This window comes from Eschrichtius robustus, chromosome 5, assembly GCF_028021215.1.
Source record: "Eschrichtius robustus isolate mEscRob2 chromosome 5, mEscRob2.pri, whole genome shotgun sequence".
In the NCBI taxonomy this organism is placed as follows: Eukaryota; Metazoa; Chordata; class Mammalia; order Artiodactyla; family Eschrichtiidae; genus Eschrichtius; species Eschrichtius robustus.
Genome location: NC_090828.1, coordinates 11,370,711 through 11,393,661, shown reverse-complemented (window position 1 = coordinate 11,393,661; position 22,951 = coordinate 11,370,711). Strand labels below are relative to the sequence as shown.

At 40.7% G+C, this 22,951-nt stretch overlaps 1 protein-coding gene across 1 annotated transcript in view; it reads right to left on the bottom strand.

Moving 5' to 3' along the window:
- Window positions 1-3,271: 3,271 nt before the first annotated feature.
- The window catches only part of SLC19A3 (solute carrier family 19 member 3), a 23,951-nt gene continuing 4,271 nt past the window's right edge, over window positions 3,272-22,951 (bottom strand). The window contains exons 2-6 of the mRNA XM_068543752.1: window positions 11,784-11,935; window positions 8,707-9,517; window positions 6,957-7,149; window positions 5,369-5,510; window positions 3,272-4,330 (exon numbers count right to left, since the gene is read on the bottom strand). Of these exons, the coding sequence (XP_068399853.1) occupies window positions 4,172-4,330; window positions 5,369-5,510; window positions 6,957-7,149; window positions 8,707-9,517; window positions 11,784-11,933 (1,455 nt within the window). The 5' untranslated portion in view covers window positions 11,934-11,935 and the 3' untranslated portion in view covers window positions 3,272-4,171. The remainder of the gene's footprint in view (window positions 4,331-5,368; window positions 5,511-6,956; window positions 7,150-8,706; window positions 9,518-11,783; window positions 11,936-22,951) is intronic.

The window sequence follows — 22,951 nt, the reverse complement described above, 5'->3', positions numbered from 1 at the left end:
TCTCAGACCCTTTCTTTTTCTCTTCTTCTTCTGGGACCCCTATAATTCGAATGTTGGTGTGTTTAGTGTTGTCCCAGAGGTCTCTGAGATTGTCTTCAATTCTTTTCATTCTTTTATCTTTATTCTGCTCCTTGGCAGTTATTTCCACCATTTTGTCTTCCAGCTCACTTATTCATTCTTCTGCCTCAGTTATTCTGTTACTGATTCCTTCTAGTGTATTTTTCATTTCAGTTATTGTGTTGTTCATCTCTGTTTGTTCTTTAGTTCTTCTAGATCTTTGTTAAACATTTCTTGTATTTTCTCAATCTGTGCTTCCATTCTACTTCTGAGATTCTGGATCATGTTTACTATCATTACTCTGAATTCTTTTTTAGGTAGATTGCCTATTTCCTCTTCATTTATTTGGTCTTGTAGGTTTTTACCTTGCTCCGTCATCTGTTACATATTTTTTTGCTGTCTCTTTTTTTTTTTTTTTTTTTTTTATGACTAGGATTATGTTCCTGTTTTACTGGTTGTTTGGCCTGAGGCTTCCAACACTGGAGTTTGTAGGCTATTGGGTAGAGCTGGGTCTTGGTGCTGAGATGAGGACCTCTGTGAGACCTCACTCCGATGAATATTCCCTGGGGTCTGAGCTTCTCTATTAGTCCAGTGGTTTGGACTTGGAGCTCCCACCGCAGGAGCTTCTGCCTGACCCCAGGCTTGTGAACCAGGATCTCGCAAGCCGTGTGGGGTGGAAAAAAACAAAAACAAAAACAAAGAATAACAAAATAAAAAATAAAATTAGACTATGAAACTAACAGATATGTTAGAAAGAATGTAAAAATAAAAACATACATGAATCAACAACTGGAAGGTACATCAGTACCACAATAGTCAAAAAGAGAAGGAGGGAAGAGAAAAGAAAAATGGTGGGGGGAAGGCCTTGACTATGGAGGGCAGGGACTAAGCAAGGGCAAGGTTTGGGTGGTGGGCGGGGCCAATGCTCAGGACCTACAGGGCTGGAAAAGGCCCTGGGGGCTGTGGGGGGTGGGGCTTAGGCTCAAGGAACAGAAGGGGCCCAGGCGTGTCCCCAACCCCTGGTCTCAGAGGGCAGGGGACCTCACCTGGGAGCCCAGCAGGCTTCCTGGGCTTGAGAGGGCAGGGCAAATGCCCTCCTCTCCTCTCCTGCTCCTCCGGTCTGGGGTCTCGGAGGGTCCCTCCCGCCTGCCTCTCCTGATCTCCCTGGTCTCCCTCCTATGACCCCAGGACCCACGTGACCTGGAGGGGGCTTTGGATTGCAGGGGACCAGCCTGGGAGCTCAGCAGACTCCCTGAGCCTGACTGGGCAGGGCAATTGTCCTCTGCTCCTCTCCCACTCATCCCGGAGGGCCCTTCCCACCTGCCTCTCCTGTTCTCCCCTTGGCCTCCCTCCTATGCCCCCAGGACCCACGTGGCCTGGATGGGGCTTTGGAGTGGGGGGTACCGGCTTGGGAGCTCAGCAGGCTCCCTGGCCCAAGTGGGCCAGGTGATCACCCTCTGCTCCTCTCCCGCTCTTCCTAGAGAGTCCCTGCCATCTGCCTCTCCTGATCTCCCCGGCCTCAGGGGCACCGATCCTGTATGGCCTCCACTTCTCCTCCCCCCTCAGTCCCGTTATGTCCTACCAGTTCACTCTGGGATTCCTCCCATCTCTTTGGGTGTCAGAGTCCCCCACCAGCGGCCGGCAGGCACCCTAGTTGTGGGGAGAAGCTAACTCCATGTCTTCCCACATTGCCATCTTGAATCCATCTTCTTCACTGTAGTTTTTATACACATTTCTCTTATGAGCATTTTTTCACATGTCTGAGCCCTTTCTCTGAATTCCCCGTTCACATCCTTTGCCCATCTTTCCATCAGGGTTTTGACCTTTTTTCTTATCAATTTGTATTGGTTCTATATAAATTAGGGAAAGTAGCTTTGATGAGTTGCAGTATTTCTTCCAGATTATCACTTGTCTTTTGGCTTTGCTTATATTGCTTTTTCTTCCATGCATAAGTTTAGTTTTATGCTGTCAATTCACTTTTTTATGACTTCTAGGTTTTCTGTTACTTTAGACAGGTTTGACGTTATAATTTTTGCATGTTTCCTCCTGGTACTTTTGTAGTTTCATTTTTCACATCTGCATATTGATACACATCACACACTGATGGTTATTCTAGCACTCTTGGGTCCAACTTAATTTTTCCTTTGAAAAAAATTGTTCCAATCTTATTAAATATTGTATCTTTTCCTTCTTGTATGAAATGCTATCTTTATCATAGTCTAAAATCCCATATGAATTAGGGACTATTTCAGAACTTCCTACCCTGTTGCATTGGGCTGTCTCTTCATGCTGATTATGTTACTGTAATTAAGCATTTAGAGTAGGATTTTATTCTCTGCAAATAATTTAATCTCATTTTTCCACTTAAAAAACATTTTCCTCGTTCTTCTTTGTTAATTTCCAAATAAAGTAAGAATCACCTTTACTAGTTAAAAAAGTATTTTTTTTCTCTGGGATAGGATTTAACATATAAATTTATTTAAGAAGACTGATGTCTTTATATATTTTTTTCTTCCTAACCAAGAACAAGGTAGGCTTTTCCATACGTTTAGGTGTTATTTCATAATCTCCAAAAGTGTTTTCAGGCACATTTATATATACCTTACACATTTATTAAATTAGTAAATAGATTAAATATAATCTTAGGTATTTTATTTTTATTCTACTATAAATGTGGTCTTTTACTCCCATGTATCTTCTAAATGGTTGTTGTATCATGAAAGCTTTTGGTTTCTATTTACTTGCTTTCTATATTACTAACTCACTTTTTAGTTGAGACTCTTGGGTGCATACTTGTAGCCTCTGGAATTGTGATGGTTTTGCCTCTTCCTTTCCAACTTTTGACTTTTCATTTTTTTTTCTTGTCTAACTGTGTTGGCTATATCTTCAGGACAATAACCGAGAAGGATAACAGTGTTCATTCTTTTCTTGCTATTGATGTAATTAGTTATTAGTTTTCTCCACTGTATTGGCTTTTGGACTGAATTTTAATTTTTTGTCCAGAGATTGAATTTTGAGATTTGGAGAAAAGTCTATTTGAAACACAAATCTTGAATCAGCATTCATTATTCCCAGTGGCAGACTGTTCAATGAGATTTTTGTTGAAGATTCAAATGACAGATAAACTCAGACAATTTTCAGTACAATTCACCAAAAAATCAGAAAGGCTCTTTAATATTTTTGCACAAATTTATTTTATTTAGCACAATCTCTGTCATCTAAAAATTAGGTGTTTTCCCCCCCATCAGTGTTGTCTTATTTACTAGTACTTCTAGAAATCCCTGAAAATTTCTACTTAAGTTTTTCTGTTTTAGGCAGACATCACACCGACATGACATTAAAACACTTGTCTGGGGTCATGATAGAAGAAAGCTCATTGCCTCTCCTGGGGCCACTGGGAATTGGCATGAATGTCATTCTGTGGCCACACAGGAGTGTCTGGAGTTATTCCTGAGGTAGAGTTTCAACGACAAAGCTCAGTAGAGCACAAAGTGAAGAGTAATGATGAAAAAATTAAGTGGTTATATTATCAAATAATAGCTTGTGAATAATATTGTGTTATCAGGAGAGAAAAGGATTCCTTAGAAATGGGATCAAGCCTTATAATTCTCTCAAGGAATTGTAAGTTTTAAAGAAATATACTTAATGGAAGAAGAAGGACAATGGCTCATGTGACAAAAAATATCCATTGTGTTGCCTGTTTTGGGTAAAGTAAAACAAATATCTAAGCCAAGCAAGAGGGTCACTTCAGTTAGTATTTCTGCTCACAAATGGGGAATATCAAACTCTAGGATGGCTGGAGTTTTCTCATGGTTTGTTTCCATGCCACTTGCACATCCTTACAAGCAATCAAAACCAGAATTTTCCAGTCATTGCTACTCACGGGGGTTCCCCAACATAAGCTGTTTAATTGAGATGGTATACCTGAACAGCCGCATCCAGTTCAGCTGGGTACATAGATATCTGGTCCAAAGCTGAACTTTCCTGGCTTTGAAAAGGTTCACTGGAATCCAGACTTGTGAAGTGTGTCAATTTATGGCACTCCATGACTTTGTGACAAGCAGAGTCCTTGCTCAGAGGCTGTAGTGATTGACAGAGGTTAGAGCCTTGTTCATTAGTTGTTCTCTGGCTCTTCTGGGTGTGGCCCATATGGATTCTGACTTGTAGCAGAGCTCTGCACTGTCTTTCGGCATTTGGTTGAGTAGATAATGAATATGCTTCTCATTAGGAAAATGCTAGCAATGACTGCAAAATAACTCCCATAAACTAAAAACTAGAGAAAAACAGAGTTAATTAGACACACATGAAATATGACTACCTATGTTACTGATAATATATAGTGATGCTGTTGATTTACTTGGATTATGGTGTAACCGAGAATCAGGATCTTAATATGGATCTTTTAGATTTGCACAATACTCTCTTCTCCCCTCTTAGAAGAACCAGGCATGAAAGGGTAAGCAATGCAGTAACTAAGAGTGTGGGCTCTGGAGTCAGGGTTGCTTGAATTCAAATTCTAGCACATGTCACCAATAGTGAAAAAAACACTAAATCCCACTGATTTACGTGACTCTGTTTGGAGGATAGTGCAATGCTATATGTAATGTCTCCAGGAATGAATTTTCGACACTGAGGTTACTTTTTATCTGCCGTATCCCCTTTTTTTCAGATCCACATGTAAAATGTGAAATTGGACTAATTTTAAGTCTCTCAGTACTCTGAGAGACTTAAAAGGGAAGTGAACTCTGCAGCTACGTACCCCTTCCCAGTTGCATCTTAGTAAATTGTGGTACTGGACCACAGGGGAAAGAGGAGACATAAGGGGGACATGAAGGCAAGAGTGTTACCTGATGGGGTTTTATGGACCAAAGGCAAATGCTAACCTATAGTGACTACTGCTCAAAACCTACTTGGTTTTACAGTTGATAGTTAAAGGCATGGCTTATTTTACTTTATTTTATTTTTTACGTTTTTTTTTTTTCTGATGTGGACCATTTTAAAAGTCTTTATTGAATTTGTTACTATATTGCTTCTGTTTTTTGTTTTGGTGTTTTGGCCACGAGGCACGTGGGTTCTTATCTCCCCGACCAGGGCTCAAACCTGCACCCCCTGCATTGGAAGGTGAAGTCTTAACCACTGGACTGCCAGGGAAGTCCTAAGGCATGGTTTATTTTAAAATTTGCCTAGCCAAGAAATTCAAGAAATTAAATACTGCCAGTGGTAAGGTTGAAAAACCCTTTGAGATGACCCTTTGAGTTATTCTACATCCCCCCAACTTCGTGAATAGGAAAATGGAAGTTCTGCACCTTACCTGAATGCTGATTGGCAGCCCCAATCCTCCCTGATCTACTACGATCACGGTTATAATGGTCTGAATCACCAGGGCAATGAAGGTGTTGATTCCAAACACCAGGGCATAGCGTTCCACACTCAGATTAACTGCGATCTGAAACCTGTCATTCAACATAGAATAAGATTTTTAATGAGAACATACATGGGATTCTTATCTTTAAAAGAAAATAAAGAGAAAGCAGTGTCTTGTTAACAGCACTTTTTGTCTAAATCTCCTCCAGTATAGACAAACGGGCAGAGCAAGGAAAAAATTTATACTTAAAGGCTGAATTAAAATATACTTAAAGGAAATACGGCAAAATTCCTCCTATCCGATTTAATGCTTCCAGAAATTAAACCTAAATGTTCTAATTCTCATAACTTGAGAATATGGGATGCTATCTGATTTTAGATACAGTTTCACAGTGAATTTTTATGAAATTCAGCAACACCCAACCTAAGGAATTTTTTGGAGAGTTATTCTCTTTATTGTTGACTGTACTGACAGTTTCAAAGTTTGGTAGGTCAATTATTCTTTGGAAGATCCAGACCATGACTGGTGGTACAACTGAGTGAATCTATAATTAACTTATTTTTTACAATTATATAGATTTTGAAATCTTATTACAAAGCACTTTTGAAAGACTGGCAGATATATGTTATTTATAGTTCTTCCTTGGAATGCAGGTAAAGGCTTTGGGTTCTGAATATTCTTAAAATGAAAAGAAACAATGTCATCCTACCTTAACAAAATACTCGCCTTAGAAAAAACTCAAGACACGTGAGTTTGATACATTAAACGGATACCCTTTGGTGAAAAAAATGAACTTGCTTCAAGTTTCATCTCTTTCCTTTGTTTCATGATGTTTTCTCAGGGTCCACATTTCCGTGTTTTGTCAGTTACTTATCAAACATTTTTCACAGACTAAAACCCAAAACTTTATAAAGCTTTTGGCTCTACTTCGTTCATGTGATTTGAAATTCAAATGTTTCTTATCTCTTTTGGTTAATACCAAAGCATATATCCTATAGTCAGCTTTCTCTGCACTTATATATAGAACCAAATGTTTTTAATCATTAAAAAAAATGATCTCTGGGATTCATAGTTTCTTGTAATCTTTGCATCTACTTTTTTCAGTATCCAACTTGCTGAGAATATTTTGTTTCATATAAAAGTATATGCCTGGAATTACTCAAGCAACTCAAGTGAAATCAGAGGTGTAATCTAAACTTAATCATTCAAAATCAAATTAATTCAAAATCAAATTATATTACACCGTGCAAATTGGCAAACTGTTTGAAATAAAAATCACAACCTGACAATGTATCATTGTCTTTGGTTTATGAACTTACAGAACTTGTTTTCCTTGCTGATTAATATTAGCAATATTCGGTGAGCAGTTAAGTGAAAAGATGGCTAAATTGTGCCTAGTTTAATATGAAGTAGTCAACATTTAATATTGCAATTGATTAAAATCCTTCCAAAGTTCTCAAAAGAATTATAGGAATGCAGAAAAGAGAATATGGTTTAGTTTTAGGAGTGGGAAGAAATGCTTAGTAATACTTACACTGCTATGGTGATAAGAAGCATATAGCCGGTCTTGAATAACAAATAGCCAGCATAGCATACCCATATGTTGGTCGTGTAATGCATGAGAAATAGAGAGCCTGCATTGACAACCGAGAAGATGGCCAGAGCCAGCTCTCCCAGAAGATCCCAGTTGACTTTCACAAAACCCACTGCAAAGGCAGCCAGGGCCCCTAAAGAAGAAACATTAAGGAAGATCCAACATATTGACTTTGCCCATAGGAACTATCAACATGCTCTCTTAAGAACTCAGGTCTCAGGTAATTCTGAAAGATGAACCTGTTGCTTTCCCAATTCGTGAAAATAGTGTGATCCACCTAAATGGGGATTTATCCATTTCTCAAGCATGTTTTCCTTTGGCTACTCTCTTTAATTTCTATTCTTTCAGTCATTTAGTTGTCACACTTTTAATTAGCATCAACTACATGCCAAGCACTGTTCTATGCAGAGGGACTAGAAAGGTTCCTAACCACACACAGAGTGGGGAGAAATGATACGTAAACTCAGTCACTTAATACAACATGCTCAGGGCAGGGATAGATAAAGGTGAAACAACTGCTCTGGCAGTACACCTAGCCTGTTCATATTTGCCTTTCTTTATTGTTTTCCTCAGTGATAGGTAACAGATACGTTGCATCAGGTAGTAAGTTTTAGTCTTTATTACTAATCTTTCTTAATCTTACTTCTAATCTCCATCTTAATGTCTTCAAGATCTGGCTTAATTTACTTGAGGTTTTGGGTGAACAATTTACAGAGTTTAAGAGATTGAATAATTGACAGTAATTAGGGTTAGTAATTATAGTTCTCTTTAACAAAGTGAGAGATATTTATGTTTCAAATTACTGAGATTTGATTAACTTTTCCACATATGATCTAGGCAAGAACCATACTGCAAAAGAAATAAAGTTACTTTTCTTCCCAGAATTTGGAATGTAGGAGAGATAATTTCAGTGAACTAATTCTAGTACAGTCTTGGTTGCCAGGAGTTAAACTGAAATCTCCTAAAAGGGAGACAATAATAAAACGGACACCCCATGAGGTTTCTGAAAATTTATGTAAAAAAGGGTGTGGAAATCTCCTATTTCCTAGAAAAATACCTTCAAAGTCTTAGTTGAATTTAAGCTTCCATTAACCAGGATATAAATATTTATTGTAGAGGGAACTTCAAAGGCAGATTTCCCTCTGATATTAGAATCCTGACTCACATAATATCTTCCACTTCTGATTTAAATCTCATAACAAAGCTAATTTTGAAAATTTGTGGTGTAGAGCCTGGAATTGCTTAAAGGTGGGCACTCGCTAAATCAAAATCTTTATTGACAAAAACCCTTCCAGTGATAATTTAGAAGTCTTAATAGTTTAGTTCATTTTCTAAAATAATAAAAACACCTTGTTTATATGCAAGATGCCTATTTTCTCTTTGATATTAAAAACAATCCTGAAAGAACAGGGGGCATTATTAACACTTTTCTTGATGATGAAATGGAATCTTAGGAATCTGGCTAGAATGTTATCACTTGGTGCTGAATTCTGAGCTCTTGAGTTACCAGTGACTGCAACATATCAAATAGAAATGTCATGTCCCTCTGTTTGCCCCACTGCCTTCTATTCCTGAAAAAGATTAATATGCCTTCTGAACAGACCTAATTTACCACCATGGAGAATTTAGCAACTGGAGAAATGAACTTAGTGGGGGGTAGCCCATCAAAGGAAGATCAAAGTTTACTTACCTCCAAAGGTTGCAATAGCTTCTACTGCTCCATTATATATTACAGAACTCTGGCCTGGGGCCTTGTAATCCCACAGGACTTGAACATAGTTCAAAACCTGGTTAAAACCTGCTGTGGAAAAAGCCCACCATAGGGACCAGTAAAAAAGATGTTTTGAGGAGTAGCACTCCTTCAAATCTTGTAACCACTGCACAAAAACTCTCAAAGCTACATTTTCCGGCTTTGGGCTGCTCCACTGGCCATCATATGGGTTCCCTGAAACAGTGAATACTTGTCCAGCCGGTTCGTGATCCTTTTGAGGTTCCTCTAAGACAGCATCCTTTCCTGCTGGCTTTGGAGGAGCTTCTTTGCTGGGTTTTGCATGAAAAAACATGCTCTTCTTAGGCATTGGTAGGAAAAGTGAGAAAAGGAAGGCCATGGAAACAGAGGCCAAGGATAGGACGTTGAGGTAAAAGTATGATAGGTTGGCCAGGGATACCAAGAGTTGGGCCAGCACTGAGGCCACCGTGTAGGCCACCAGCGTGGCACTCCTGCAGTAGCCGCTCACTTTCTGATAGTGCTCTGGGCTGACCATGCTGTAAATGTAGGCATAGTAGGCCACCTCGGTGGCGGAGACCATCCCATAGAAGAACTCTACAACCTGCATGGTCTTCACTCCTTGGCCAAACAACAGCAGCAGCCAGGTAATGATGAAGCTAATCCCTTGTAGGACGATGACTGGCTTGTAGCGGACGTAATCGGTGAGGATAAACACCGGGAGAAGCAGCACCAGATATGAGTATGTCCACACGGGGAAGATCTCATTTGTGATCTGCAGAGTTGAAAAATGGATCCTGTGACCATGAAGCACCAGGAAGTGAGGAGGGCTACCTTTCTCAGATTTGTGTATTACTAAGGTACATGTCGCTTGCCTGATACAAAACTCTGCATCCAATCAAATAGGGTATTCTTCATATTATGAGAAAGCACAATAGAAAACTGATTTTCAAGGAAACCAGTAGGAAAGGAGAGCTCCCCCCTACCCCCCCAAAAAACCCACTTCATATACTTACATGCATCTCAGTGGGAGAAGATATTGGCTTAATGTGCAATCTGAACTATATTAAATTTATAATAGTATGTACACTAGAGCCCAGGCATGCCTCATTTTATTGTGTTTTGCTTTATTGTGCTTTGCAGATACCGTGTTTTGTTTTGTTTTGTTTTTCACAGATTAAAGGTTTGTGGCGACCTGCACTCAGCAAGTCTATTGACACCATTTTTCCAACAGCATTTGCTCACCTCATGTCTTTGTCACATTTTGGTAATTCTTGCAATATTTCAAGACTTTTCATTATTATTATATTTGTTATGGTGATCTATGATCAGTAATCTCTGATGTTACTATTGTAATTGTTTTGACTTTTTTTAGCAATAAAATATTTTTAAATTAATGTATATACATTTTTTAGACATAATGTTATTGCACACTTAATAGACTATAGTATAGTGAAAACATAACTGTTTTATGCACTGGGACATTTTTTAAAAAATTTGTGTGACTTGCTTTATTGCAATGTTCACTTTATTGCGGCGGTCTGGAACCAAACCTGCAATATCTCTGAGGTGTGCCTGTAAACTAGTTAAAAATTGTTCAACAGACACTTGTGGGTTTTTCAGGCTATTAAAAAGTGCGATTCTCTTCTTGTTCAGAGATTAACAACACTAGATAAAGCAGCTACAGTGTTAGAATAATCCAGCAACCTTTATCTTTATGTGATTCATCATTATGACAAAAATCTCAGCCCTTGCAAGTCTGGATGAACACACACATGAAGACAGCACAGAGTAAATCATCTTGCAGAATTACGGTGTGGGAACAAGCAATGCATTTCATCTCCTTCCTGGCCAAACTTGCTGGGCTCCCAACCTCGTTTCCCTCCAAGTCTACTGATTTGTCTCTGCTTACTCAGTTCTGGCCTCAGTTTAATGTGGGTCATCTCATGGATTTAGTCAGAAATACGTAGCACCTCAAGGTTCATTCACAGAAAGGACTGAAGAAGTTGTTGATCTTTGGGGCATGGTGGGTACAGGTGCAGGTCAGCTGCATTAGACTTTGTTCTGTGCCCCCTCCCCCGCTTTCTCCAGCAACCTCAGTGGGTTCCTGTTTCAATGACAGGAAAGTTCAGTGATTTGAAAGGCTAATGTAACTGGGCTGCACCTTTGAGGTCCAGCTGGTCCATAGTGGTTAAGGAAGCAGACCCCTGGGGTTCACTGGTTGATTCTGGACATCTATCTGTTGTTTGCTTTGTCTTAATAGTGACATGCTTCCATCTGGGAAACTTTGAAACAGAGTTGCCCCTAAGTGATTTTACACTACGGCAGAATAAGCTTGCCCTTCCGTCTGTACCACCTTATCACCAAATAAAGCAGCATCAGTGAGCCTTTCAGGTGAAGCCACACACTCTACAGTGTTTTCTTAGCTATGGCTGGAGTCTCTAAAACCAGTCCAGGGTAATTCTCCGACTGGGTCAGTGCACTTTCTTGTTGCACTTGTCATAAAAAAAAAAAAAAAAAAAAAGAGGTGGATACTTTGAGTAAGAGAATTGGGACTTCTGGGGAAGATAAAGCTGGGAGATAAAGCTGTTAATGTCTCACCTGATGATAAATAGTTTTTCGAAACTGAGTTAGTGTCCTAAAGAAATGCTACAATTTTTAAACAGATTCTGCTTATACCCCAGCAGGCTAAAAGTTTATTAGGACTAGATCTTGTGCCTGGCATTGATTTTATTTTAGGATTAGTATAATAGAATCAATGAAGACTTGACATGTTCCCATGCATTAAGCCTAATGTTAGAAGTCTATAAAAGTGAAAATATTTATTACATATGCAATGTGTTTTGGTTTCCCATTTTAGCAAGTGTGAGGAGGAAAGAGTAGTTTGAACAGTTCTATAAAATAACACATACTGTGAAGATGGGATTCATTGAGGTCAGTGTGTTAATCTTATTTCCAGCTGAATGAAAACCTCCCTCTAGGTCCTTGTTCGAGTCCTGTAAGATTAAACCACATCAAGATATGTACGTATATTAGCTCACCTCTTCACTGGTCAGGTTTTTATCTGGTCCAGATAAATACAGCATAAGGAAGGGTTCTGAGGGTCTCATCATGGAGAAAAATCCAAACAGGCAGAGGATCACCGTGGGATAAATCCAGGAATGGCTCGCTGAAGTTTGGAAACAACTCATGGCTGATCAAATGGAAACAAAACAAAAATTAACTGATGTTTATTCCTTCTGGCATCCTGGATGTTATGAAAAGCTCATTTCTAAATGTTTAATGAAAGGACAAAGTTTCATCCATCGGAAGCTGACCTGAAAAGGTGAGTGATGAATAACTGCTTTCAAATATTCCTTAGGAGAATCAGTCAACCCTCCTTTGCCAACAAACTTCTTACTCATTATTGCTGGGGGAAGAGTCCCACCTCTTTAGTGCACTCCGTCATAAACATGGTAATAAGTAGCTACTAATAATTGGTAAACAATGGGCCAGTGGATGTTTAAAAGTAAGTAAAACATTGGCTAGTGAATTACTGGTGTATAGGCATACCTCAGAGTTACTGCCGGTTTGGTTCCAGACCACTGCAACAAAGCAAATATTACAATAAAGCAAATAGCACACATTTTTTGGTTTCCCACTGCATGTGAAAATTATGTTTACACTGTACTGTAGTCTATTAAGTTTGAAACAGCATCATGTCTACAAAGCTATGTGCGTACCTTCATTAAAAAATACTTTATTGCTAAAAAATGCTAACCGTCATTTGAGCCTTCAGCGACTCGTCATCTTTTTGCCATGTTAACATCCAAGATCACTAGTCACAGGTCACCATGACAAACATAATAAAAATGAAAAAGTTTGAAACATTGTGAGGATTACTGAAATGTGACACAGAGACACGAAGTGAGCAAATGATGTTGGAAAAGTGGTGTTGATAGATTTGTTCCAGGCAGTGTTGCCACAAACCTTCAATCTGTAAAAACTGCAGCATCTGCGAAGGGCAATAAAGTCAAGTGCAATAAAACGAGGTCTGTCTGGACATGACCTTCTAGGAGGTCAAAACCAAGAGAACAGAGACTGAGTTGGTCAAGGCTTCCTCTGTCTGCACACTTTATTTTGCACGGAAACTTCTGACTCAGAAATCTTAATACACTGAATGTATTTATTTTCACCTTTTCCCTCCATCAGACTCTCCCGTGCTTAGTGTTGTGCTCGACACATAATAGACCTCCAAGTTATTTTTGTTAGGTATCTATGATCTGAGAATTTATAATTCTTCAGTTAAAAAATTAAACTGGATAAAGCTCTGACTTGCCATCTTTTCCATATTTCCCCCCCTTTCCATCCTGGTGCTAACTCTGGGCTGGGAATAGACGGCATCACGTCTTAGACTGTTATTCCGCTTTTCTTTATGACTGGGCCCATCTCGTCTCTGAGTCTGAAGTTTCACACTACTCAGTGGGGCAGGTAGCTCATTAACAGTTCATACTCAGTTCATACTTTTTTCCTAACCCAGAAATAAAATTGCTTGAACTTCAAATTTCAGACAAAAACTCCAGTAGAGGATCTCATTTATCACTGCACAGAAAAACAGGAACGACAAAACCCTTATTTTATGGTGGCCACGTTTGAAAACATCTTGCTTTTTCATGTGGATTACAATGTGCAACGGGAAAACTCACTCTCATGCCTTCATATTTTGGATCAAGCTTTACTTTGGAAAGAGGACACATCTTTTGGTGGTCTTGGGCGTGGTTAAGTTCTCTGAGATAAGTCCTAGGAAAGAAACGAACCTGCTGTATGATGTTTTTCTGTATCTAATCTAACTAAATCCTCATAATAACTATAACACACAATAATTTCCCAAATTCCCAGGTGAGGATATGGGAGATCCAAGATGTCCAACAACTGGCTTCAAACCACAATGTCAAGATTTGAATCCAGGTCTTCCTGGCTCCCAGCTCCAGGGTCCTGTCACCTGCTCCACTTGGCCTCATTCTGGTGGCCTTCTTCCTTGGCTGCTGTTATTAACCGAATGACCTCCTCTCCCCACAGTGAGGGAAGTGCTTTTAGGAACACATTCATGCTGAAGAGTATGGCTTAATACCCAGAGCTTCCAGGGGCAATTGCAGGTTGAAAGTGGGCCAGAGAGAGGGGAGATGACACTCGCTCCAGAAGAGCAAGTCACCTGGGTGGGGTGGGAGCTCTGCTAGGGGCCGAGGAGGTGGGGGACCAGCTGAGTCACACCACTGGCCTGCCACCCACCCGACCCATTCACAAGGTGGTCCCAGACAGCTGCGAAGTTCCTCTCTTAAGTTAAATCAGTTTGTTTCTGTCAACAAAACCCTTGATGAGGCTGCACAGAGATCAGGGGAAGGATATGGATACGGAAGTGGATTACAACAATGTGAGCAATGTGACAATGTGAACTTCTTGCCAAGAGCTTATGGGATCTGACGGTCCTCCACCTCCTGCCACAGCCTAGAATGCATGGGATTTATCTTCTTCCTGAGTTGCTACCAGCGTTTGTGAGTAATGTTCTTATAGAAAGGGCTATCCTGGGTAGGCAATTACTGAGGCTTGGCCATCTTTCGAAGGGTAGTCTTAATGGGGTGACATCAGCTGACTCTACATCTAGAACATTCTCTCCATCTGCTGACCATGGATTGTGCACTAACTCCACAAGTCATTGTCCTCTCTGTGCATCTCAGAGACCTAGAAATATGCCCGTGGTCCCTGGGCCGCTAAGAGACCCCTGGATCATCTATCTTTCCATCTGATAACTGTCCTCCCACCCAAGTATTCATACCGACCAGGCCCGACCCTGCTTAGCTTCCGACATCAGGTGAGATGGGGTGCATCCAGCGTGCCAGGGCCATAGACAGAACTGTTCTAATAGTGCTGCCCCATTGGATTTAGTTGGGAAGGTCAAGCAGAGAAAGACAGTATATGTAAGCAGGAGGGCAGAGCCTTTTGTCTGTTTGGGTCATTGCTCTATCCCTGTGCCTAGAAGAGCTCTCCACACAGTAAGTCTCGTAGAAGGAAGGGGACGAACCTCTGCGAAGCAGGAAAGCTCTGTCTGGATTTCCTGAGGGCCCTTCCTCGTAGCATCAGGTAAAGGCCAAGGAGGTTTTCAAGTGTACAAGCACCTTGCACTCAGTTGCTCGTCTGTGAAGTGGGATAACGATGCTACCTGCATGTGTGGGCTTTTTGCGGGCACCAAGGGCTTGGATACCTGGAAGGGGCTTGGCGCCTTGCTGGGCACAGAGCTGCTGCTCAGACGTGTCATTTTCCCTCCGTCTGCTCTCCACGTGGCAGGCCCCACAGTGATTCGGGCTTAATGAGCAGAAAATGAGGGAGGGTGTCTGGCTTTAGCTGAAAACAACTGAGAAACACCTGGGTGGGGGGGGTCATGCGTGACCCCGAGGGTGCTGGGCTTCCTTCCCTCCTCCTTTTCCAGCCCCTTCCCACAGAAACAGACATATGCTCCAAAGCTAGTTTTTCTGCCAGAGAAAATGAGAGAAGGCATCTAAGCGAACAGGAGCAGGAGTCCTTCAACCGAGGAGGACTGAGTAGAGTAGCTGGAGTTTCCTGGTTTAGCTGCAGCAGGAGCTCCTACACCCTTTCAGAGACCCTGTCTCACCTGGTGGCGATGCTTCAGCCTTCAGGGCCACGGTCCCTGTCCCCGCCGGCTGCCTGCTGCCCCCCCCCCCCCCCCCGGGAGACTCTGAGACTCTCGGCTGCTGATGTCTGGCTGTACTTCTCCCTCCCCCCACCCCCACCCAGGGTCTCGTCGTCAAGCACTTGCCTCACTGCATAGCCCTTCTCACCCCTGGCCAGTTACTACGACTGTGAACTTGACTCGCATCATCTTCACCGGGGGTTTGGTGAAAATACGGCTTCTGGGACTCCAGCCCTGAAGTGTGACTCAGTAGGCACAGTGAGGCCTAGGCATCTGCATTTATAGGCGCTGAGTGAGTCTGATGCCAGAGGCCCAAGAACCCCTCCTCCCTTATCCATGCGCTGGGCTGAGCAGCTCCACGCCACAGTGTGGTGGGGGAAGTGGAGGAAATCATCCAGGGAGCTTTCCCACACCTACACCTACACCTATTACCCCCAAATTCTCTGCTGGACCTCTAGGCCCTGGAGAGTCCAGGACGGGTGGAAGAATCCTCAGGGGATTCCGACGTTTCAGATAAGACTCTCCAGCCCTGCCCCACCCACTATCCCCTTCACATGCACACAGCACTCTGTCTGTGACGCGTTCTGTCCCATCCAACCTAAACTGCTTATCCGACGGTGTCTGTGTTCAGCCCTGAACAAAGCACCACGGCTCTGGCTCCTTCAGTTACCACAGCGATTAACATATATTTAAATATGCATACATATTTTTATCATACATTTATATATATTATGTTAAATTATAATATAATGTTAATATATTTTATATTTGTCATATCAAAATATATTATATATTTATAACATATATTTATATTTATAATATATTTATATTATATATAAATATAATTTATATATTATAAAATTTATAAATTTATATATTTATGTTATATATAATATATAGTTTATATAGTACATAAATATATTTATATATATTTACATATTACTTATAAAATACAATATATTTATATATAATATGATATATAATTAATTATAATTATATATTATATAATACAGTAATGCCCAGCTTATCAATGGTTCAACTTAGGATATTTTGACTCTAAGATGGTGCGGAAGTGACATGCCTTCAGTAGACAGTGTACTTTGCACTCTGAATTTTGATCCTTTCCCAGGCGAGTGACACGTGGTCTGTCCCATCCCCTCCCGTCATGCTGGGCAGCGGCAGCCTCCACTCAGCCAGGCGATCAGGGTGAACAACCGACACACTTACCACCTTTCTGGACCCTGACGACCATTCTGTCTTTCACTTTCAGTACAGTATTCCATACATTACATGAGACATTCAATACTTTAGTATAAAACAGGCTTTGTAGTAGATGATTTTGCCCAACTGTAGACTAATGTAAGTGTTCTGAGCACGTTTAAGGTAGGTGAGGCTAAGCTATGATGTTTGGTAGGTTAGGTGCATTAAATGTATTGTTGACTTAGGATATTTTCAACTTCCGATGGGTTTACTGGGGCCTAACCCTAACCCTTGTAAGTCAAGGAAGATCTGTATACAATAGAGTATATATAAAATTTACATAAAATTAGGATTGTTCTAAGGATTAGAGACAAATAATTATATAAAGCAACTATATTATAGATTTTATATATATATATATATATATATATATATATATATCTATATATCTATATATCTATATATATATATATATATATCTATATGACCCCCCAGTTTCTCAGACATGGGAACTGAACCTCCCCAGAGCTCATGGCCACTCAGCTAAAAAAGGTTAAAGCTGAGTTCAGGGTTGGGTCTGTTGGCTCCAAGTTTACATCTTACTTTTCTCTGAGGGGTAGATGCCTCCTACTTCCGTGGCACCATGCCCACCATCTCGACATTTTCTTCTTCTCATTTCCTTGCTAGCTACCCCAAAAAGCGCTGTCAATATGGGCTCTAGGATTCCAACCGAACAACCTGGGCCCCGCCCAAATCCTCCCTCTCTTACTGGAGAAGCCTGAGGCTACTGGCCTCACGATGCTCGGAAGCACTGGCTATCATCTTTTGTTTTTATCTTATAGAGGAGGTGCTGCTCTTTCCGTCATCATGACTATGACTATGATAATCAAATTACTTATGCAATTTCTTTCTACGATGTTTACATTTGGAAAATTATTTTAAAATTTTAAATTGAAGTACCGTAGATTTACAATATTGTGTTAGTTTCAGGTGTACAACAAAGTGATTAAGTTTATATGTATATATATATATTTTTTTTTTTTTCAGATACTTTTCCATTATAGGTTATTACAAGATATTGAAAACAGTTCCCTGTGCTATACGGTAGGTCCTTGATGCTTATCTGTTTTACGTATAGTAGCTTGTATCTGTTAATCCCATACTCCTAATCTGTCCCTTTCGCCTTCCCTCTCTCTTTGGGTAACAACAAGCTTGTTTTCTATGTCCGAGTGTGTTTCTGTTTTGTATATACATTCATTTGTATTATTTTTTAGATTCCACATATAAGTGATATCATGTAGTATTTGTCTTTCTCTGTCTGATGTATTTCACTAAGCATAATATTCTCCAGGTCCATCCATGTTGCTGCAAATGGTAGTATTTCATTCTGAGTAATATTCCATTGTGTATATACGTATCACATCTTTTTTTTTTTTTAACACGTTAACTTATCCTTTCTTCCTTCCTTCCTTCCTTCTTTCCTTCCTTCCTTCTTTCCTTCTTTTCTTTCTGGCTGCACTGGGTCTTCGTTGCTGCACGCGGGCTTTCTCCAGTTGTAGCAAGGGGGGGCTACTCTTTGTTGCGGTGCGCGGGCTTCTCATTGCAGTGGCTTCTCTTGTTGTGGAGCACGGGCTCTAGGCGTGTGGGCTTCAGTAGTTGTGGCGCGCGGGCTCATTAGATGTGGCTCGTGGGCTCTAGAGTGCAGGCTCAGTAGTTGTGGCACATGGGCTTAGCTGCTCCGTGGCATGTTGGATCTTCCCGGACCAGGGCTCGAACAAGTGTCCCCTGCATTGGCAGGTGGATTCTTAACCACTGTGCCACCAGGAAAGTCCCATACCACATCTTCTTAATCCAATTGTCTGTTGCTGGATACTTGGGTTGCTTCCATGTCTTGGCTATTATAAATAGTGCTGCTATGAACACTGGGATGCAGGTGTCATTTCGAATTAGCATTTTCATTTTTTCCGGATATACACCCAGGAGTGAAATTGCTGGATCATGTGGTAGCTTTATTTTTAGTTTTTAAGGAATCTCTACACTGTTTTCCACAGCGGCTGCAAATTATTTTAATTTTTCTTTGACAAATTAGAAGAGAAGTGAAGTAGATAGAGGAGGTGGTATTGTCCTTGTTTTATATATAAGGAAACTGAGGGCCAGAGGCAATAAGGTTTGTGCCGGTTTTCACATTTAACCAACATTAAAACCTGAACTTGGACTCAGTTTTTCTAACTACAAGTTCAGTAATCTTTCCTCTTACACTGTGTTGAGAGTGACTGGCTATATCCTCAAAATTCCAATTCAAATTTATTTTAGAATAGTGTTTTTCAGATTGTCAGTATCAAAAAATTTTAGTGGGTTGCCAACAGGATTAAAAAAAAAATGTTTCAGAAAAACATTAAATATCAAAGCGCACTGCAGAGTATGCCTGTTTTTTCCAAAACTTCTGTTTGGAATATATCAATACAGTTGACCCTTGAACCACGGGGGGTTAGGGGTGCCCACTTTCCTCGCAGTTGAAAATCCAAGTATAGCTTATAGTCGGCCTTCTGTGTCCACAGTTTCACCCTATCCATGATTCTGGATCTGCGGATTCAACCAACCAGCTTGTGTACTACTGGCGTATTTACTATTGAAAAAAGTCTGTAGATAAGCAGACCTGTGCAACTCAAAACCATGTTGTTCAAGGGTCAACTGTATATATATATATGGCTACACTGTACATTATATTACTGTGGATACAGCCACTGGGTTAGAAGTTTCAGAGGAAAGAATAAGACTAAATATTGAACGACATCCCTCATAAGCACACCTGTTTACGTCATCATAGAACACCTATTCTATCTGGAAGGACCACAGCCTTCAGGGCAACGCACCATTCTGGAACAGGCTGTTTTTTTTGCTACTTTACCACTTATCATTCCACTTGAACCCCATAAAATTATCCTCCTCCTAAAGAGTACTCTAAGCCTCCCTTTGCTTCATTGAATCTATCCTGAGGACATGAATCAGGTTGATTTTCTGAGTTGGCACTTTTGAAAGGAGATGTTTTTCTTTCCCCTTTCTGCATTTTCCAAATAAGATAATCCTTTCCAAAGTTGCTCCTGTGGCAGTAATTCTCACACATTACTCACATGCTCCATCACCGTTTTAAAAAAGGTACGAGGACACTGTGCAGGCAATAAGTTAAAGGAGAAAAAAAAAAAAAAAAAAAAAAAGGACAGTCTCCAAACAAAAGTCAGCCTATCTGGCTACCGTGACCCAAAATCTACAATGAAGACGGCGCAAGTAACACGAGAGGCTGTATGAATCAGCAGAGATTTGGAGCAGCTACATCTACCATAGAGACTCCCTTGGTGGCCTGGGATGCCCTGCAGCACTCTTCAGAGGGCGAACTCCAGTTGACACAGCAGACGGAGCAGGTGAGCGCTGAGCTTTAGCCTCTGCGTCACTCCTGAGCCATGGTGGCCCCAGGCAGGTTGCAGTCTCCCTGCTCCGCCTACCCCGCAGGCCAGACCCAGCTGTGCTATCTGCACACACAGGGGGCACATCACACGGGCCCTGGGCGTACACTGCCTTGTGCACCACTGGGGTGACCAGCCAGCCCATGTGACCTGGAACGAACCCCAAAGACCACCAACACCTTTGCTATGGGAAGGGACCCACCTAAATTACTTTGAGATCTATGTGTTCCTTTCTCTTTTTGCTGGCAGGGGGATAATGATTTTTTTTCTTTAAAGTCCACAGCCATCCCACCAGGGATCCTTCATATTCTACTGTTAAGTCTTCAGCGTCTCTCAATCTCTAATTTGGACCTAGTCCTAGAAGGTCCCACATTTTTACTGCTGCTTCCCTTTCTTCAGGGTATGTGGAGACAGTAACCTTCTTAACATAACAATCCCCTTCTAATCTGAATTCATTTTGAGGTGCTCAGAGACTTTTCTTAATCTCCTAAAAAAACTAAGATTTACTTTCGACTATGATCAAGTTGGGCTGGTTGTTTCCATCTGCCTTGGAAAAATTTCTTTCTATGTAACCTTTTACCTGTTTTTAGTGTCTTGGTATCAGAGTTCAGTTTTTCCTCTCCTCTTTTATTCCAATAATTACTATGTTGTTGAATTTTTCCATTTCTTTTGTTCTTTAATCACATCCTTAAATCTTTCCAACTGGTTTCAGGCCAACACTCTTTTCCATATGAATGTGCATAGCTTTAGGAATAATCCTAAGTGTTTCCCTAATTTATAATATCATCCCTGAAACTCCCATTTTTCTTATATTGACTGCAAAAGAAGTTCATTTGTCATTATAATTCTATGGTATGGGGAAAATAAAACTTTTTTTTAATGGAAAGCAAACAAAAATATTGACTTTGTTGCCAGGATCCCATTTTGAGTGAGTTTCAAGGTTAACCTAGAATGCACATTTCCTGGTTCCTCTACCAGGGAGTCCAGAGCCCTCCACTTTGCTGTATGTCCTTCAGTTAGTCTTAACTTGTAGACTCATTGTGTGAAATAAACCTTTTCCATGTTTGTGCACATAAAAATTTTCATGTATTATTCCTGTCTACCACAGGGACCCATATTGGGCCTATGACAACTTGGACTTCATCTAAATTTCAGGCATGGACAGTGTCCTATTTCCTAATCCATAGGCTGTGTATATATACACAAAAATTCTTATGGCCACAAATTTCTAAATACATATTTCCAGTGGCGTAGGACAGGCAGCTATGAAAAAGCAAGAACTGTAGAAATTGACGCACACCTGTAGGCTTCCTGGCTCTGAGATCTGAGTGGATTTCCTAGCTAAAAAGGACCTTAGTTGATCACATCCCCCCACCCACTCCCAGGAGATGGAATTCTGCTCCCAGAGCCAAAGTTTTCAGAGCTGCGGGGCTCCCTGAGGCAGGGGTCAAGGTGACTTGATTAGAGCAAAGACCTTCCCCCAAAGCGGTTTTGCAATGGTTCTCACAACAGAGGGCCCGGAGTATAAGGGACTAGGTCAGCAGAAAGGAATCATTTTATCATATCCACTTCCACGCTTGTTTAGAAGATGCTGCCAGAGCTCACTGAGATGCTAATAATTTTGAAGGAAACTATCTGGAAGCCTCGGTCTCCAGCCAGTCCCTAGCCACCCCTCTTGACTAATCACTCCATTCATCTCGGAGAGGGTGCCTGACAAGATGCCCAGCACCTGGCAAGCGGGCTGGCATAATTTTCAGAACCTTCACTGTAGTCAAAACACCTATCTCAAATAACGGAGCAAGAGATTGATAATTTAAAAGAATTATGAATCTCACAGCCTCTAAATTCCAAAGGGTTTGGGCAGCGGGGCAAGTAGATGACGTTTGCAAAAGGGTTTCACTCCCCAAGGCCCAAAGCTTTTGTAAAAACAGAGGTAGAACCAATATTTGTTACATTTTCCAAAAAAGCTCAAGCTCCCCTTTTAGGTTTTCAACACTTCCAGGCCAAGCTCCTCACCAGCTAGAAGCAAATCAAAAATTTAATCACCGAAAACTGAAACATTCGCTTTTTGCTCATTGAGTATAACAACGAATTATGCTTTTTAATCTACTTACTACTAAAATAGAAGAAAATATGATTTTGAGTAAAACATCCAGATCAAAGAGATGCAGTCTGCTTAAGTCAAGGCAAGGCAGTGCTGGAGGAAGGGCCGGGGAACGGACTCCAGGGAATCGCTTAATTACTGTTCTCTGCTGCAAAATCAGGGTTGCAGGGTGATTGCACCAGTTTCTAGTGAGCTACTGCATTTTAGCTGTGACTTCATCGTATTTAAAATGCATTTTACTTATCTCTATCTCACTCTCTGCAGAAAAACTAATTTGACATCATAAACTCTAGTATCATAGAGTACCATCTAGAAGAAAACATCTTTGTGACCTAAGGGCTGGCAAATGTTTCATTGCAGTGACAGCAAGGACACAACTTAAAAGAAAAAGAGTGATAAATTGAATTTCATCAAAAAAACCATATTTACTCTTCAAGAGATACCATTAAGAAACTGGAAAGAAAAACCACAGAGAACACTTCCCAACCACTAGAAGGTCTAAGTACAAAAACACTAGCATACCAAATGTTCACGAAGATTTAGAGCAACTGGGTTTGTACACGTAGCCTGTGAGAATGTGAAATGGTACCAACTCTTTGGAAAACCTTTTGGCAATCTATACAAGAAAGTTCAAGTATTCATAATTGCAAAAGAAAAAAAAGGGAAACAACTGAAATGTCCATTAAAAGGTGAATGAATAAACAATGCTGTATATTTAAGCAACCAATACTGATTTAATCAGCAATAGAAAGGAATGAA